Raw genomic sequence first — 18,161 nt, 5'->3', positions numbered from 1 at the left:
TTATATGGTCTATATAGCAAGAATAATGCTCGGTTATTACAGATTCCTCTGTATCACTTTTCAATTTATTATAGTTAAATTCAAGTCATTTCATTTTATTTTAGCTCGTTACAGTTCAGTTTAGTAAATTTCATTTCTAAAACATAGCCTAAAATCTAGTTAATCTTATTGTATTATTTTTGTTGTTCTTTGAATCCAAAATGACTAACTATAACAGAGTATGTATAGATAGATTTCCTATAAAGTTTTATGTTAAAAATAAGATATTAAAATAAAGCAAAGATAAGTTAAAAAAAACAACTATTAAACTCATTGTTGATTTAAAATGACTTAAACAAATGACGACTTTTCTAAGCTTGTAGCTAGCTACCAAACAGATTGAACATCCTTAGAAGTTTGCACATATCCCCCAGTCGTTCATCCTCTTACTACTCTCCAAAAGAAAAATAAATCACCTTTAAAAGTTTGCGATAATCTTTACGGTTTAAGAATATGGAGAGCTCAAACTCGAACTCGAGCTACAAAAAAAAGCCTCATGCAATACTTGTACCACTTCCACTACAAGGCCATGTCATCCCATTCGCTCAGCTAGCCATCAAGCTAGCTTCCAAAGGTTTCTCCATCACTTTCATCAACACCAACCACATCCACCACCAAATCACCTTATCCAACGCCACCGCTTTACAAGAAAGCGGTGGCAATATCTTTGTCGGGGCCAGGAACACTTCTGGCCTCGACATAGAATATGTAACGGTTTCGGACGGGTTACCTTTAGAGTTCGATAGGTCATTGAATCATGACGAGTGGGTTGGGGCAAATACTTATACCTTCCGAGCTCATTTGGAAGTGGCTATGGCTAAGATCGTGAGATCTCGATCGTCGGTTCGTTGTTGCTTGGTTGCTGATAGTTACTTTGTTTGGGCGTCGAAGTTGGCTAGCAAGTTTGGAATGATTCATGTTTCGTTTTGGACTGAGCCTGCTATGGTGCTTGATATATATTTTCACCGTCACTTGCTTCAGCAAAATGGCCATATTGGACCTGGTAACTGTTTTATTTTCTATTTTTTTTTTAAATATAAAGTATATCAATTACTCTGACCTTTAGATTTAGCTGTTACATCACTAATTATACAAAGCTTGTAGTGTAATTTCACATGTACTTGTCACATCTTTAGTTTACAGTTAATAAATCTCACTGAACAAGCTATTTAGCCTGAATATGGAATAGAGCGAGTAATTGGTTTATAATTATCCCGCTCAAGTATTATTTATTTTAGTAAATGAATAAAATTAATGATTTAATTAGTACAAAAGCTATCAACTTGGTTTAAGTTCTTTTTTTCAATGAATAGTTTGATATTGATGGGTATATCACACTAATCCAGCCAATACTTGAAACTAAATGATCCAAAACCGAAATTGACTTATATCATACTATACAGTTTCAAAATCCAAAACAAGATGATCTAAATTCCAATATAGCTTAAATAATTGATCTGTTTTCATAATAAGTTAATTAGCAATATCTTAATGGACCCTTTCCTTGCCTAGACTAAATGTCTCCTCAGCTGTATGAATCATAGTTCCACCAAAATGACGTGATTTGTCACCTCTAATGATGGTTTAACAAATTAAATGTCCAATACGGCTGCTATATAATTGTATCTCCCAAAAAAACAAAAAAAAAAAACAAAAAAAAATACAGCCTTATTGTTTGTGTTGAACTTAGCCTTCGTTATCACAACCCACTTTTTTATTTTCTCCTTATGTGTGACCTATCACAAATTCACAACCCACTTGAAAACAAAAAATTCATCACTTGGATTTTTATCATTATTATAAGAAAAACAAGTCTAATAAAAAAAACAAAAATGCATTATTATAATGAGCTAATATTGCCAATAAAGTGCTCGCTCATTTGATAAGTTTATCACCTCATATCCTAGAGATCTTGAGCGTAGAATTCTCTTACCTAAATTTTTTTTTTTTAATTCCGTACCAATATTTTAGTAATTACAACATATGATCAAAATTTTATAAGTTTAATCACATGAATAGTGAATGGGTAGGTACTAGATAGAAAAAGAAGTTAAAAAAAAAAAAAAGGAGAGAGAGAAAAAAAGAACGAGCAACTAACAATTGCTTTATTTTTTTTATTAGGATCAAGTTTGCGGAAGGATATGATAGACTACATACCAGGAATAAGTTCACTCAAACGGTCAGATTTGACATCATATCTTCAAGAAGAAGACTTGACAACAATGCATCCTCAATACAATTTATCATCATTAGACGACACAAAACGAGCCCAATTTATACTTGGTAATACAATCCAAGAGTTAGAGGCCCATACCATTTCAGCTATTCAGGCCCATGTTCCATTCTATGCAATTGGGCCTATATTTTCACCTGGATTCACTAAAAGCCCAGTGGCCACTAGTTTATGGGCCGAGTCAGATTGCACCCTTTGGTTAGACTCTAAACCTCTTGGCTCAGTTTTATATGTTTCATTTGGTAGCTATGCACATCTTAGCAAGGAGGATATTGAGGAGATAGCTAATGGAATCAAGCTTAGTGGGGTGAACTTCCTTTGGGTGATTAGACCGGATATGGTGAGTTCTAATGATGTGGACCCGCTTCCGGTTGGGTTTAGGGATGAGGTTCGTGGTCGTGGGATGATCGTGACATGGACTTGTCAGAAAGCGGTGTTATCTCATCGTGCAATAGGAGGGTTTATAACACATTGTGGTTGGAACTCGGCATTAGAGAGTGTATGGTGTGAAGTTCCATTACTATGTTTTCCATTGTTGACGGATCAATTTACTAATCGTAAACTAATGGTGGATGATTGGAAAATCGGGTGTAATCTTTGTGAAGAGAAGTGTGTGACAAAAGAAGAGGTGTTGCTAAAGGTAAAGGATTTAATAGGTGGATCTTTAGGGAATGAGCTCCGTTGTAGGATCAAGGAGATCAAGCAAGAATTACAAAATGCAATGATGATAGATGGATCTTCGGAGAAAAACATTGATAGCTTCATTAAGGAATTGAATATAGATATTGAGAACAAACTTGGTTAAATTTATGTATGAGTTTGAGGATCAAGTCAATCTAAAGCTTAAACGGATGGAAATTGGAAACTTATAATTGAGGCCCAGGAATAATATGTTATATACTCTATCAGAGCGTAATTGTAATTTGTCTTTGAATTTTATTTTTATTTCATTTTTATTTTTTGTTTATTTCTATTTATATGGAATTTATGGTATGTCTTTATCAATATGGCTAAAAAAATGTCTATGTATACGAATTGAAATGAATTTAATTTTGATTTTGATTCAACAAATAAAGATCACCAACTCATCATGTTTTTATGTTTATGGTTATAAAGCGTAAAAAAATGGCAATTTTATGTAAACTCATAAATCCACGCAAACTTCAAGTCGTTCTTAGTTCTTACAATATGTTGCTTGAGTAGATTAATAGGTAGGTAATTAATAAAATAATGAAGAATTAGTCTTAAGACAATATAATCTTTCTATTAGTAATAATTTGCATTATGTTGCCGTATACGTAGTGCATGAAACCTTGAATATTTTTTGCTTTGATCATCATATACTACTTAACTATTCAATGCGTTTCACCCAAGGAACCTCTATATTACTTGGTATATGGCGTATAAAAATTTCTTTATCCATTGATATAATCCTTATTTTTGGGCATCTTATTGATGCTTTTAAGACGACGTCTTTTTAGTCCTCTCTTCTTTTAATTATCCTTCATTGTTTTATGTAGATACTTGTTAAAACACCTTTGGCTTTGCCCGAATTCACAACATTGATGAACGTCTTTAGTTCATTACGGGGGAGTGTTTTATTCCTTTGGGACGAATAGGCGGTGTTTATCTAATTAACATCATATCAATGTATTCATCAAAAAATTTCTCTTATAAATAATTCTCTCTTTTGTATATACTTCATATTTTTTAAGTTGTGTACATTCTCTGTTCTTTTGTATATACTATTGGAATAAAGGGAGGTAAGGAGAAAGGTCATTTGGCATCAAGAAAGAAGAATAAATCGGCCATCACCGACCGCCCAATCGTGCGGACTCGGCCCGGTCGAGCGTGAGTGAAAACTTGGAAACAGGTTCTCGCTCGCCCGATCGGGCGAGCCTTGCCCGGTCGCGCGGGCGCGTGAAGTTGCCAGGTTTTTATGTTTGCTTTGGATGCCCGCCCGATCGGACAAGTGTGGTTCCGTTGGATACCAACGGACTAATTCTCTTGGATTCTTTCCTCTTGTTCTCTTGTTGATTCCTTGTAACCCCCACATTTAAGGAGATGATTAAGGTGATTTAATCTTCATCTTTATGTTGATTTATTCACTCTCATTGATGATTTAGATTCTTCAATGTTCTTCCATCCATCTTTATAAATTGAACATTCATTTTTCTGATTTATATACTTGAAAAAAGATATAAAACACAAGCTAAACACCTTTGTTCTTTGGGCATAAGTTTTCATAGACTCCACCTCTTACTCTAAAGTGCCTTAGTGTAAGAGTGGTGTGTAACCTTAGGGGACGATCCGGCGATTACAATTGTGCACCCCGGTTGCGCCGGAATTCGTTTTCAAAGGCAATGATTCATCACGCCACACCGAATTTCCTCTTTGCTTTTGTTCTTGTTTATTTCATCAAGTCAGTGAATTTGCTTTTCCATTGTCATAAGATCAACTTTTCGATCTTATTGTTTACCTCTTATTGTAGTCTTGAAATACCTCTTCATTTTACAACATATACTACGTACCTCGAGTTTAGGGAAAGTTGTATCCATTGTGTATAATTTGTAAATATGTTGACATCCATAACAAGATTCATTAATTATCATCGAATAATTGCACAAAATCCATCATCCGTTGGATTATTGCTAGTTAGGAAACAACACAATTTGCCTATACCCGTAGCATGGGAGAAGCCTAAGGTAGGGTGGACTAAACTGAACTTTGATGGATCTTCTAAGGGCAAGTATGGAAAAGCAAGCATCGGAGGGGTTTTCCGAGACCATAATGCTAAGTTCGTACTTGGCTATGCAGAATCCATTAAAAGTTCCGATAGCACCATTGCAGAATTGGCAGCCCTCCTTAAAGGCGTTGAGCTTATACTAGAGAATGGGTGGACCGACGTGTGGCTTGAGGGAGATGCCGAGACATTGGTAGACATAATTGTTAAGAGACGCACTATGAAGTCGTTGGAAGCTCAAAGATATGTTAGTCATATAAACACAACCATACCTAAGATAAATAACTGCACTATGACACATATTTATAGACAGGGTAATCGAGCTGCTGATAAGTTCGCTAAGATTGGTTATCAATTGGAGAAGCCTCGTATTTGGAGAGATGCTCCACCGGATGAGGTTTTGCCCATTATGCACGATGATGCTCAAGGAAAAATTGTTCTTCGAAGAAGATAAAGATTGAACTAGGTGTCGTCGTGTCGATAACATGTACATAATTGATTAATTAAGCAACAGATGCATTAATGTAAATTTTGCAATGCATAAGTAGAAGAAAAAAACCCTTAAAATTTTCTCTCTTCTCTCTCTTCAAACCTAGCCACCATAGTTAAACTTAGGGGCTGCCATCGTTTTTTATCGATGGTAAGCCCCAAATTCTTCTTTAATTTAATGTTCTTAGCCAATAAAGATCATCAACAGTATTATAATCAGTCTTTCCATGTAGAGTTTAGTCAATTCTCTAATGGTGGGATGTTTAGTATTGTTTGTTTGTATGTTTTTCGTGTGTGTAGGGATACAAATTTGAATGATTCGTCTTGTAAATTTGTGGAATTGTGGATCTATTGGTATAGGGGTGCAAAATAAAAGATTCTTCTTGCAAATTTGTAGATTTTGATAACCAATCAAGTTTTTTCACTTTTGCGACTGTACATCAATGGAGCTTCGTCAAGAACGATGCAAAGACATCTTATCAGAAGCGATGCCATTAGTTTAGGGATGTTTAATTCTTGTATTGAGAATTTAGATCTGTTAAGGGATGATTGTAAGTACCGAATGACTACTATTATTTAGTGAAATCACCCCTCCCTATTCCATTCAAATATAAAAAAAATTTGCAATGCATCGTTATTTTATATTCCCTACCTTAAATGACAATATTCTAGCTGTACATGGTTCATTTCTGTAGATAACTTAGCTTTAAAAATTTAAATAGCGTGGTGTACATGAAAACTTACATTATGCTTCAGAAAATTCAGATCAAAGTTTGCAATAGAGTAGAAAGGCCAAGAATACATACATTTTGTACATGCATGGTAAATTATACTACGTATATTTTATAGAGAGAGCAACTTTATTAATATAAATCATTACCTTATACTATATATCAAGATAACTTTTGATTATTTTAATGCAATTTTACAACTCAATCAATTAATTAATACATTAATTTCAAAAAATAAAAAAAAAATGGTGTCGGATGTATGAACCAAGAAATTATTATGTTTACACCATCCATGATTCTCTCCTTCCATTTCATTTTGTCCAATGTTATATGCTCCTGCAAATTTGATTTCTTCATGTCTTTCTTTACTCCTTCCATCCAAGTTATTACTAACCTTTCTCTATCTCTTCTAAGCCAAATAAAATATAAAATAATTATGATAAAGATTACAAAATTACAGTTAATTGGACCTCCTTATAGTCTATAAGTCTTTATTACTGTAGTAGACTAGTAGTTGTGACGATTACAAATAAGGAATGAATGCATACTTCAATACTTCAATTATCACCGATTAATGCATCCAATATTCCAATGAACATGTTTATTGGAACTAGGTAAACATTTCAGTTTTGTGCTTTAGGAAAGTTGTAACACTACCATCAGTTGGAATTTGGAAAGTAAAGAAGCTTGGGTGGATGAATGAAGCAGAAGAGACACTAAGGAGTACCAAGGTGATAAACAATGGCTTCCTCTAATTATGAGGGCATTAGTTTATTTAGTTCATTTACAAACGAAATGTATCTAACATCACGTATATACCCAAATAAAAACTCTTTCGTTTTTCTTAGCTTTCGTATATTCTATGTACTACCTCCGGTTCGTATTATATGCAACTTTGGAAATTTTTATATCTCACGAATCAGAGGCAGTATATACCAAGTTGTGATCCATTTTGTGTATTATTTGTAAATATGTTGACCTTCATAACAAGAATGTTTAGTTGTCATAGGATAAATGCATAATATCCATCAGCTGTTGGACTATTGCTAGTCATGAACCAACATAAGTTGTCTATTCCCGTTGCATGGGAGAAGCCTAAGGTAAGGTGGACGAAGTTGAACTTTGATGGATCTTGTAAGGGCAAGTGTGGTAAAGCAAGCATCGGAGGAGTTTTCCGAGACCATAATGCTAAGTTCTTACTTGACTATGCAGAATCCATTGAAAGTTTAGATAAGTAGATAACACCATTGCAGAATTGGCAGCCCTCCTTAAAGGCCTTGAGCTTATAGTAGAGAATGGGTGGACCAATGTGTGGCTTGAGGGAGACGCTGAGACATTGGTAAACATTATTGTTCAGAGACGCACTATAAAAGAACTGCACGGTGACGCATATTTATAGAGAGGGTAATCGAGCAGCTGATAAGTTCGCTAAGATTGGTCATCAATTGGAGAAGCCTCGTATTTGAAGACATGCTCCACTGGATGAGGTTTTGCCCATTATCAAGGATGATGCTGAGGGAAAAATAGTTCTTCGGCAAAGATGATTGATTTAACAAAGTGTTGATAAAATGTACATAAAGCAAATGCAATGATGCATGTATGTAAATTATGTTGCAATGCTATCATTTTATCTACCTTGAATGACACTTTTCTAGCTATACATTGTTCATTTCATTAGATAACTTAGCTTTGAAAACGTTAATAGCGTAAGGTATTGGAAAACATACATTATACTTGAGTCAACTCAGAAATTCAGATCAAAGTTTGCAATAGAGTAAAAGGGCCATTACGATGGGTCAGCTTTGCTGCACTATATATTTCTTCAGTACAGACTCTACAGAGGAAAATATTTCAGATCAGATGCAGTAAAATAAATAATATCAGCTCTCTGATAAAAACTCAAGAGTCAGATGTGGCTTTGTGATTGAGATATGCAGTTTTCCTCAAATTGGCAAAAGAGCAAAAGGGGGGCCTTTAGGCATGAATCGTTAGGCATGAAAATAAATGGTTTGTTCTACCCTGGCTCGGAACCTAAGCCAAAGAAGTCAGCAGTCCTCAGCACAACCAGATAAAAAAGGGCTTCCTGTGGAGTCTTAGAATCTCCGACGCTTTTATTTTACCATGCGTCCATGCTAGGAAAAGAAAACAAATTTGTAATCGGATGATTTGTATCCATTGAACATTATACATCAATGAAGATAGAAAATCAGATCAAAATTTGCGAGATAGTACTTTGTTTACCTGCAGGCTGCAGTATAGATTCAGCGCTATAATTTCTTCACAATGACAGAGCAAAAAAGGGGATCTCTTGATGTCAGGCATGAGAAAATATCAGGCATCTTTCTTGTCTGACCTGGGACCTGAGCGAAAGAATTCAGCCCAACCAGATGATACAGGACTTCCTATACTCACAGGAGTCAGAATCTTCAATACTGTATGTTAAGAGCCATTTAAATAAATTTAGGAAACGGAAATAATTTGGGTAATGCAACACAAATATGTCGGGGAAAAAAAAATAAGGATCCATAAAGAATATTGTAAAAAAAAGTTAAGGATAAACCACGTTAAGACTATACTGTCATTGTATCAATATTAATAGAACAAACTTTCAGAATACAGCATCCACATAGATTAGCCTTCTACTGCAGGGGAGGCAGTGTCACCAGTTAGGGTGGGAAAGTAAGGCATAATATTGCCCCGTCAAAGCAAGCTAAACACGCTTTGAGCATTGCAGATAACAATTACAACATAAAACAGGACACTGCTCCCTGTCCTCATGAAAGCAACACAAGTTCTAGAAAGCATAAGCCTCAATCCAACATTTCACCGAGAGAAACAGAACTTACTAATAAGTACAAGTGAATATCTCGAGACTATGCAAGTAGAAAATTCCATCCACGGCGTGGCTTTTCATATTTTTTAAAATAATAGCTTTCCACAAATGAGCCAACCTTCGCCAAAAAGAGCAGTCGTGCAAAATAATAGTTCAACAGGCAACTACAAGCCACGCCCCACTACACAGGCTCATCTGCCTGGGGCTTTCGATACTGACGACCCTGTTTCCTAAACACGATGCCTTTGTCGGACTCTGCACTTGTTTCAGGTTCATCAATGTCCATGTCACCAGCTTCAGTCTCCTGGTCCTCAGCTGCCATATCGAGAAAGGTTGATTGCAATGGGGTACACTTTGCATCACTTCCTTTCTCTAGACTTTCATCATTATGAGCACCTTTCGAAGTATCAGACTTTTTCTTAGGAACAAAGGTCACTGATTTGGGGAGATCAGTAGGAACATCCGAGTCAGATCCTGACACAGAATTCTTTGCCTTCATCATCTCAACAAACTCCAAGTAAGCACCTGTATTTGACTTATTGCCCATTTCCTCAGTGGAATCAAGAGTATAGCATGTGTATTTGGAAGGATTTTGAACATGATCTGGAACTCGAGAAACATTCTGATTCAACTCCGCCCCATTAACTTGGACCGTAGTTTCAGCCTTATTACTTGGAATTTCACTAGCTCTCTCATCATTGCTTATACAAAGAGGGTCAAACCTGACACGTTTCGACGGCTTTGAAATTGATTCACGCTCCTTTCTTTTTAATATAGGCTTCAGTTTGTCAAGACCTCCAGTTGACACAGAAGAATCTCTTTCAGCAGTTGAAGGAGACTGCTCCGGTTTACGTTCTGCCTGTGCAGCAGCTTCTGCATCATCTTCTTTCAGTCTAATCCTTGCAGCCTGGCGATTAGCACGAGGATCCTTCCCCTTGTTCCCAAGAATCCCAACAGCACCAGGGAGGTCATCCAAAGCGCTAAAATGTGAATCATGACCACCAGTAACATCCCTCATATACAACCGATCACCAGCATTCTCCCTTCCTAAGGCAACTTTGTCAAAAGTATCTTCTTCATCCTGCAAGATCAAAAACCCACAAGTGATTAGACTAGCATATAAATGCAAAATATGATATTTTTGAAATTGTCCAGCAGTGATCTTGTAAGAGCCACAATTCAACAATCTCTTCTGAAAAGCAGCTAAAAATAGAAACAACAATATAAAAACCCCCAAGAAGATTAACTACTTTCAACAGAATTAAGCTAATTTCCTACCACCACTGAGCTAAAAAATAAAGCAACAGCTAGAGGCAAATGAAACAGCCTGCTATTATAGTTTAATACTGCCTCAAACTCCAATTAAAGTAGGGGCTAAATGATCGGTGCAAATTCCCACTGCATAACCAGAAACAATCCGAAGACTTTCAGCATTTCACAAACACTACCGCACCCCCCAAACACTCAGCATAAAAGCACATACTTCCAAAGTTCCAATTAGCATATTCTTCAATGCCAGCACCCCCCTCCCAAAAGTCCCAAACCTTCATCTCCTTCGCCTTCGTTAGCGTTAAGTGTTAATCCATGTCCTCCGAGCTCCATCTAAACCCAACAAACTTTATATGATTCTCAATTGATACACTAACTGTATTTTCCAAACAACTCAATCATATCTTCCAATAAATCATAAAACATAGCCAAATAAGAACTGAACTTTTTCAAATTACCAAGCAAACAACAGTCTCCCCAATTCAATAGAAACACATATAAACCCTAGATTCAACATTTCAAATTAAATACCAAAAAACAAAATTAAAAATCCAACTGTGCAGAACCAACATTGTAATTTAAAATCAAACGATCATTCATTAAAAACAATCAAAACCACACTCTCCCCAATTCAATTCAATCAAATATAAACCCTAAAAAATCATCAATACAACTTTTTTACCAAAAAAAAACCTAAAATTGAAAATTAAAATTACCTCATTATCAAGAGTAGAATCCAAGCCAATAGAAGCTTTAACATCCAAATCATTCAAATCAACCTTATCACCACCATCTTCACCTTCTTCATCATCACCATCACCATCACCATCAAGATCTCGAAGATCATCGTCCTGAAGCTCCTTGCGATAATTCTGGAGATTTTTGCGGGAATTTTTACGGGCATGAGACAGAAAATCATCGAAGGAAGAAGAACAAGGGTTGGAATCTCTAGAAGTGTCGATTTCACGACGCCATTCTTTCTTCTCAACCTGAGAATCAGTGAGAGACCAAAGTGGGTTTGAAAGAGATTTAGGAGAAGGTTCTAGACTTGCGAAAAGGGAGCCAAATGTTTTCTTCACTCTCTCTGAAAATGCTTTGTCTTCCATTGATTCTGAAGACGCCATTTTTATCGAGAAAGAGATGGTCTTTTCTGGGTTTTTAACGGATTTGTTAAACATCGCCCACAAATTACTACATAAAGCCCGCATTTTATAATTTTTTGACAAATTTGGAGTATTATATACCATACTACATATATTAATTTTTTTTAAGAAATTAGTCATATTAGTGTAATCGAATGATCTCAAGATTTTGTATTGAAGTAATTAGTTACGGTCTTTGACTATGAGTTTTGAGTTAATAGATTAAAATGAGCAATTGAATGGGTTGCTTTTGTTATCATCCATGAACAAGCTTTAATGTGAATAGTAGCTATGTAATTTTAACGAGTATCATTCAACTTCAAGGCTACTAAATGTAGTTTTGTATACTCTCTTTGGAAGAAAATACAAGTAAAGACAACAACTTTGAGTCTTTGACATGATTTGAAGATTTTCAAACTGAAGCAACAAACAATTTTGCTATTGCAACGATAAAGTTATTCTATCGATGAAAAATATAAAACAAGTAGAATTGTTGTGTTATGAAAAATAAACAAGAACTTACCTGAAAGAAATTCTTAGATACTACAAAGCTAATCCGAGATGCCAAAAACATAATTGAATGCAGCGTCGATGAAAATCAACTCGAAATTAAGTAAGATTAACTTGAAATCAAGTAAGATCGACTCGAAATCGAATTTCATCAATGCTGCACTCAATGATGTTTTCACAAATCGGTTGTTAGATTCTCCGATTTTGGTACTTGAATTGAGTGCTTCATGTTGATGAGCAATATATTTGTGATGAGTAAGTGCCTAAGCTAATTTAGTCATTTGGTACTTGAATTGAGTGCTTCATGTTGATAAGCAATATATGAAGCGCATAAAGTAGTTTTAAGTCTTTTTATGTAGTACGAGTACTAATTGCTTTATTTTCATTTGTCAAGTACAAGCACTTCCACTTTAATTTGTACTGCTAATTGCTAATGCATGTTACACCCAAGTAGTCAAGTACTACGTTGAGGAGTTGTTAACGGTTGGTACTGCAAACTTGCAACATTGTACTACAGTACTACACATCCATAAGCAACCACTCTAACCGACCTCCTACCTCCAGCTCTTATTGTAAAGTTCCGCAATAAAATATGAAGTAGATTATTTTCTTCAATAGTTTTTGGAACATGGGCTAAATGGCATCTATCGAACCATAAGTTAAATTAGACGACCAACTAAAGTTAAACTGGGTACATGCATATTGAGAGAAGAGGAGCTTAACTTCTATGGTAAATTTACTTTTTTCAAAATTTTAAAAACAATCCGCTTAACTTAATACGGAGTAAACAGTTATAATCATTTTATTCCGACGCTTCCAATAGGCAACACGTAAAAGTTTCGAGCTGGGTGGCCATTTCCAGAATGTATAGTACCAAATTAACATCATCTTCATATCCAACAAATCCAACAAACTCAAACACCCTTAGACTTGGAAATGCGTTGTTGCCCTTGTATTCTATCATCGCCTCCTCCTCTGCATACTCTTGATAAAGATACCTCCCAGCCCAGCTCATGAGCGGCAAGGGTTCTAATCCCTACAGCACCTAGCCTCCTTATCCACTTCATGAAACCGAAACAAAATAACCTGCAGTCCCAATTTTCAAACATGCAATGAGTTAATACTTTCTCCGGTTTTATTAGATGCATCACTTTTAAATTCATGGACTCTTAGGCAATTTTTGGAGATAAAATAGATATAGGGAAAGAAAAAAGTGAACCCCATGTGATATGAGAGATATCAAGAGAATTTATTAACCAAAAAGAAAAGTGATTCATTTAAATTGAAACATCCAAATATAAAAAGTGGTGCATGTAAAAAAATGGAGAAAGTAATAAGAGTAGATGATTTAGTTACCTCCATCTTGAATTCGCGCAGAAGTGACATGCCTCTAATAATCTTGCAATACTAGGAAAGTCGATCATCGTATTATCATAAGTACATTTCAACTCCAGGCATTCTAAGTTGCTGAAACATGGAAGACCTTGAGCAGGAATATTAACATAAATTCTTGGCAAAAAACCATCATCCTTGAAAAGAAATCAAACAAGGGTAACATAAGAGCTCAAATTCAAATTAGATTCAATTAAAATTACACAATCCGTGGCTCCACCATGCACTAACCTCTCTTTCGATTTCAACATCCATGTCAAGGGAAACTCTGGAGAGCTGCATAGCAAAGGGTGCAAATTTCCGACATATCGGAACAGAGGGGGAATACAGCAATTCCCAATTAAAATCACCTCAACAAGTGCTGGGACACTCTTGAAATCGACATTTGCATAACCCGTATGTTTGAAATAGCTAAGATTCAAAGCATCTATTTCAGGGCAATCGTCTATTGTTAAATGTATCAACTTGAAAGATGCGACCTTGAGGCTATGAATACCACGCGATTCCCTCACAAAGAGATGTTCTAAACAGGGGCACTCCATAAAAAGAAAATCTAGAAACTCTCCAGTAACTTGAATATGAAACAAATGCAAATGCCTGAGAGATTTGAGGGCAATTGATGGTTTTGTGATATCGAATCCTAGAGAGTACACGCCCATGCCACGATAAGATGGTATATCCAACTAAAGGTGCTTAACTCGTTTTGACAATGCAAACTTAACCTATTTATCGATATGATGTGCAATACTTGCAGAACACGCAAATTGAACTCTCAACTTATTAATAGAGTCACCAATATTATTCCCAATCAAAATACTTAGTTTCTTCGGTTGGCGTTGGATTACACCTACACCACCAATTACAGTTTGGGAGTAATATTAAAGGATCAAAGTCGAGATCAACAGTGTTGGTCCACAAGTACCTCCATCCTTTTGAAACAATACTGGTTCTGACTAATTCTTTCATCTCTAGTTGAGACACCAGTGTCAAGCATAATGTCTTCTGGCAGCTCGCTGATTCGGTCCATGCTCTCTCCTTCACAATGCTCCGAAAATTCCAAGTATTTTTAGAGAAGAAACACCAAGGACAATATTTCCAGCTAACAAATCAGGTAAAGAAACAAGGAAAGAAATTGAAAATACTAAACATCAAACGGTTGCAATTACTCAAGTCTTAAAAAATTTAAGCTTTTATTACTCCAACCATTCCAAAATACTCTATACTCGCAACAGTTTGACTTTAAACTTTTATTATAATTTTAATTTATAGAGTAAAAATAAAAAAAATTAAGTAATTGTGAATTAACCCAAACCTAATTCAGAAGGAGGGAGTAGTGTATACATTAATACATGTACTGTGGTCGATGCAGCTTAATAGAGTTGCAATTTATAATTAATGAAATATGCAAATTTTACCTGAAAAATGTGCAAATTAACAGCAAAATAGAAAGAAAAAAAAAAAACCAAAACTAACGATTAATCATCTAAATTGGGGCAATTTAAACATAAAGCAAAAATTATTCTAAACACAATTGTATATATGTAGTGTAAAATGCAGCTTAAAAGTATTGCAATTCATAATTAATCAAGTAAAATAAAAAACTGCCATGTTTTGAGCATATACAAATTTTACCATCTGTTTTGATGAATAGATGGGCATATCATCGGCAGTGGAAGCTATGTCCCTAGAATCTAGCCTAACCATGCTTGAAAACATCTGCAATTGAATCATATGAATTAGGTTTGGGTTAATTCATGATTTACCCTTATTAAGAGTGTCCAACCAAAAATAATAATAACAATTAAAATTAAAATTAAAATTAAACCTCTTTCCGGGTTCTTTAATTGGTTTAATTGCATAGCTTGTCAATATTGTTGAATAAATCATCTAAGTACTAAGAAAATAATCTTAACCCCTTAATTACAACTTCCCATAAGTAAGACTAAAAAATATCCTAAAGGCGTTAATCACTAAATCATATCTTAACATATTCAATGCTCCCACGATTTAATATGTTTCCACATCAGAAGTTGGGGAGAACGAAGTGTTCTTTATATGGGATGGATACCTCAACTTAGTAGAGGTTTTTTGGGTAGGATTTATGTCCTTCACTAAAGCAAATTTACTAATAGGCTGTTTGATTGGAGGACTTGGCCACAATAGTCGAGGCTAATTGTGATTTTTAAGTCGGGCCAATAAGCAAAAGGCTCAAAATTAAGACTTTTAGCCAAAACAAGACGGTTTTGAACCTAACCAAGTCTTACAACTTTGCTTATTCTTAACTCTCTTTAAGTCTACTTTACTTATTCTAGCATTGTTTAGATCTCATAAGTAATCCCCTTTGTTGCAACTAAAAAAATGGAGGTACTTCGTATTGAACACCTAATTGGTTGATTCTCCAAAGTCAACATCCATAACACATCACCTCTACAAATTAAACATCTCTAGATGATACTAATGATATTTTCCTAAATAGAGTAGTCACTTTTGTGCACAAGTTAGGATTAAAGTCGAGTCTATCCATTTCTTACTACTCCGTGTATCGAATTTAGATCGTGTAAGTTCATTGCGTCCAAAACTCGGAGTTTTCTTTCGGTCCAATTAACCCTTTCCTATTTAGAAATAACACCCCATCCATCCAAAGGCGGTTTGCAGTTGGCAGTTTGGCACCCTTTAAAAACGGGATTTGTTAAACATCGCCCACAAATTACTACATAAAGCCCGCATTTTATAATTTTTTAACAAATTTGCCCTTTTTATAATTTTAACCGAAAACAAATTTTTCGCACTAAAAAAATGTGGATCACCGAAGAGACGTCGTCGGCGGCGATATGCACCGGAGAGTCGCCATCGTTGCCGGAAAACGAGGTTCGTAACGTATCGTCAGGACGAAATGGTGGCTGGCGCCTAGCTGAGAAGGCCATGCCGTGGTTGTGGCGCCTAGCCAGGACGCCGCCACCGTGGCATAGGCGCCTAGTGGGGAAGCCTTACCCATGGGAGTAACGCGTGGCCAGGACGCCGGAGCCACGGCCGGGGCGCCTGGCTAGGACGCCGCCACCATGGCGGCGGCGTCCTAGCCAGGCGCCCCCACCGTGGCTCCGGCGTCCTGGCCACGCGCCACTAGGGGCTGCTTTAAAATTTTTTTTTTTTTTTAATTTAATTTCTCTTTTTTTTTTCTTTTTTTTTTGTTTTGAATTTTTTGTTTGTTTGTTTTTGTTTTTTTTTTTTGATTTGTTTTTTATAATTATGTTTTTTTTATGGATTTTTGTTTGCGTTTGTTTAATTTTGTTTTAATTTTTTTTTGAATTAAATTTTTTTTAATAAAGTTTTTTTAATGCATCTTTTAAACCAAAACAAAAAACTCACAAAACTTAAAAAATATAAAATTATAAAAACTTAAAAAAAGAAGAACATCAAAATTTTAAAAAAAAATTTATAAAAAAAAAAGGGAACATTAAATTTTTTTTAAGTAAAAAAACAAATTCAAAAAAAAAAAAAAAACAAAAACAATAAACAAGAACATAAAATTAAAAATAAAAAAAAAAAAAAAAAAGAGGAACATAAAATTTTTTTAAAAAAAAGCAACAAAATTTAAAACAAAATAAAAAAAATCAGAAACATAAAATTTAAAATTAAAAAAAAGAAAAACAAATTTAAAAAAAAACAAAAAAAAAAAAAATTATTTTCGAAAATAAAATTTCAAATTTAAAACCAAAAAAAAATTAAAAAAAAAAATATATAACAAGACGCCTAGGCCAGACGCCGTGACGGTGGCGGCGGCGCCTAGCCCAGACGCCACTACCACGGCGGCGGCGCATTGGCCAGACGCTGGTGCCGTGGTGGTGGCGTCTGGGCTAGGCGCCGCCGCCACCGTCACGGCGTCTGGCCTAGGCGCCTCCGCCGTGGTGGTGGCGTCTGGCCTTGGCGCCGCCACCGCCTCCGAACTTTTTTTTTTTATTTTTTAAAAACAAAATTAATAAAAAATACCTTCTCGCCGGAAAACCGCTGTCCACCCGCCGCCGGTGCCGCCACTTCCTTGCCGGGCCGCCTCGACATCGCTCGGAAAGTTTTTTAGAGAGAGAAAGTGGAAGTAGAGAATAGAGAGAAGAAATTGTGTTTTTTACTTTGAGGGCAAAAGTGTCATTTCACTCTAATTTTGTGGGCTTTATGTGGAGATTTGCGGGCGATGTTTAGCAATCCACCTTTTAAGGGGCGGTGGGCTGGTGGCTGGGTTAGGTTTTAAGGTTTTTTTAAAAATTTTATTTTATTTTATTTTTCTTTTTTATCCTTAGTGACATGTATACGTTGTGGCCCGCAAATAGTATTGCACCAATATTTTTAAAAAAATTTCTTTTCTTCGCCATTTGGTTCGAGTAGAGTGTTGAGCACCAACTTTTTTTTAAAATTTTTCTTTTTATCTTCTTCATCATCACCATCGCCTTCAAGATCTCGAAGATCATCATCCTGTAGCTCCTTACGGTAATTTTGGAGCTTTTTTCGGGAATTTTTATGGGCATGAGAGAGAAAATCATCGAAGGAAGAAGAACAAGGGTTGGAATCTCTAGAAGTGTCGATTTCATTAACGCCATTCTTTCTTCTCGTGAGAGACCAAAGTGGGTTTGAAAGAGATTTAGGAGAAGGTTCTAGACTTGCGAAAAAAGAGCCAAATGTTTTCTTCACTCTCTGAAAATGCTTTGTCTTCCAGTGATTTTGAAGACGCCATTATTGTTATCGAAAAAGAGATGGTCTTTCCTGGGTTTTTAAAGGGTGCCAACTGCGA

General features: G+C 35.7%; 3 protein-coding genes across 5 annotated transcripts; 1 reads left to right on the top strand and 2 right to left on the bottom strand.

The window, feature by feature from the left end:
- The first annotated feature begins 11 nt into the window (after positions 1-11).
- On the top strand, positions 12-3,247 carry LOC110687215 (UDP-glycosyltransferase 86A1-like). Its single transcript, XM_021863832.1, has 2 exons — positions 12-1,042; positions 2,161-3,247. Exons 1-2 carry the CDS (start codon positions 493-495, stop codon positions 3,075-3,077), a joined length of 1,467 nt encoding a protein of 488 aa, XP_021719524.1. The 5' UTR covers positions 12-492; the 3' UTR covers positions 3,078-3,247.
- A 4,742-nt stretch (positions 3,248-7,989) lies between these two features.
- LOC110687213 lies at positions 7,990-18,161 on the bottom strand. Of its 3 annotated transcripts, XR_002504394.1 has the most exons (4): positions 11,054-11,512; positions 9,082-10,149; positions 8,477-8,667; positions 7,990-8,367 (listed from the first exon to the last, which is right to left on the bottom strand). XR_002504394.1 is itself a non-coding variant. In XM_021863830.1 (3 exons), the coding sequence occupies exons 2-3, from the start codon at positions 11,459-11,461 to the stop codon at positions 9,250-9,252; spliced, it is 1,308 nt and encodes a 435-aa protein (XP_021719522.1). In that variant the 5' UTR covers positions 11,462-11,487; positions 18,134-18,161; the 3' UTR covers positions 8,791-9,249. The 3 variants fall into 3 exon arrangements, 2 of the variants coding, with proteins under 2 accessions (XP_021719522.1, XP_021719521.1); XM_021863830.1 differs by lacking the exons at positions 7,990-8,367; positions 8,477-8,667 and adding an exon at positions 18,134-18,161 and having other exon boundaries at positions 8,791-10,149; positions 11,054-11,487; XM_021863829.1 differs by lacking the exons at positions 7,990-8,367; positions 8,477-8,667 and having other exon boundaries at positions 8,791-10,149.
- On the bottom strand, positions 12,539-13,835 carry LOC110687214. Its single transcript, XM_021863831.1, has 3 exons — positions 13,613-13,835; positions 13,346-13,518; positions 12,539-13,075 (listed from the first exon to the last, which is right to left on the bottom strand). The coding sequence occupies exons 1-3, from the start codon at positions 13,661-13,663 to the stop codon at positions 12,904-12,906; spliced, it is 396 nt and encodes a 131-aa protein (XP_021719523.1). The 5' UTR covers positions 13,664-13,835; the 3' UTR covers positions 12,539-12,903.

The sequence above is a fragment of the Chenopodium quinoa genome, unplaced genomic scaffold (assembly GCF_001683475.1).
Source record: "Chenopodium quinoa cultivar QQ74 unplaced genomic scaffold, ASM168347v1, whole genome shotgun sequence".
Lineage (NCBI taxonomy): Eukaryota > Viridiplantae > Streptophyta > Magnoliopsida > Caryophyllales > Amaranthaceae > Chenopodium > Chenopodium quinoa.
This window is presented reverse-complemented; position numbering and strand designations above follow the sequence as displayed.

Bases quoted from the DNA above. Each gene is read 5' to 3' on its own strand.
- LOC110687214 (XM_021863831.1), bottom strand. From the start codon at position 13,663: ATGCAGCTCTCCAGAGTTTCCCTTGACATGGATGTTGAAATCGAAAGA. The intron at 13,519-13,612 runs GTTAGTGCATGG...TTTCTTTTCAAG, and splicing joins ATGTTGAAATCGAAAGAGAG to GATGATGGTTTTTTGCCAAG. The intron at 13,076-13,345 runs GTAACTAAATCA...TTGGGACTGCAG, and splicing joins TGCGCGAATTCAAGATGGAG to GTTATTTTGTTTCGGTTTCA.
- LOC110687215 (XM_021863832.1), top strand. From the start codon at position 493: ATGGAGAGCTCAAACTCGAACTCGAGCTACAAAAAAAAGCCTCATGCA. The intron at 1,043-2,160 runs GTAACTGTTTTA...TTTTTTTATTAG, and splicing joins AAATGGCCATATTGGACCTG to GATCAAGTTTGCGGAAGGAT.
- LOC110687213 (XM_021863830.1), bottom strand. From the start codon at position 11,461: ATGGCGTCTTCAGAATCAATGGAAGACAAAGCATTTTCAGAGAGAGTG. The intron at 10,150-11,053 runs GTAATTTTAATT...TTGATCTTGCAG, and splicing joins ATTCTACTCTTGATAATGAG to GATGAAGAAGATACTTTTGA.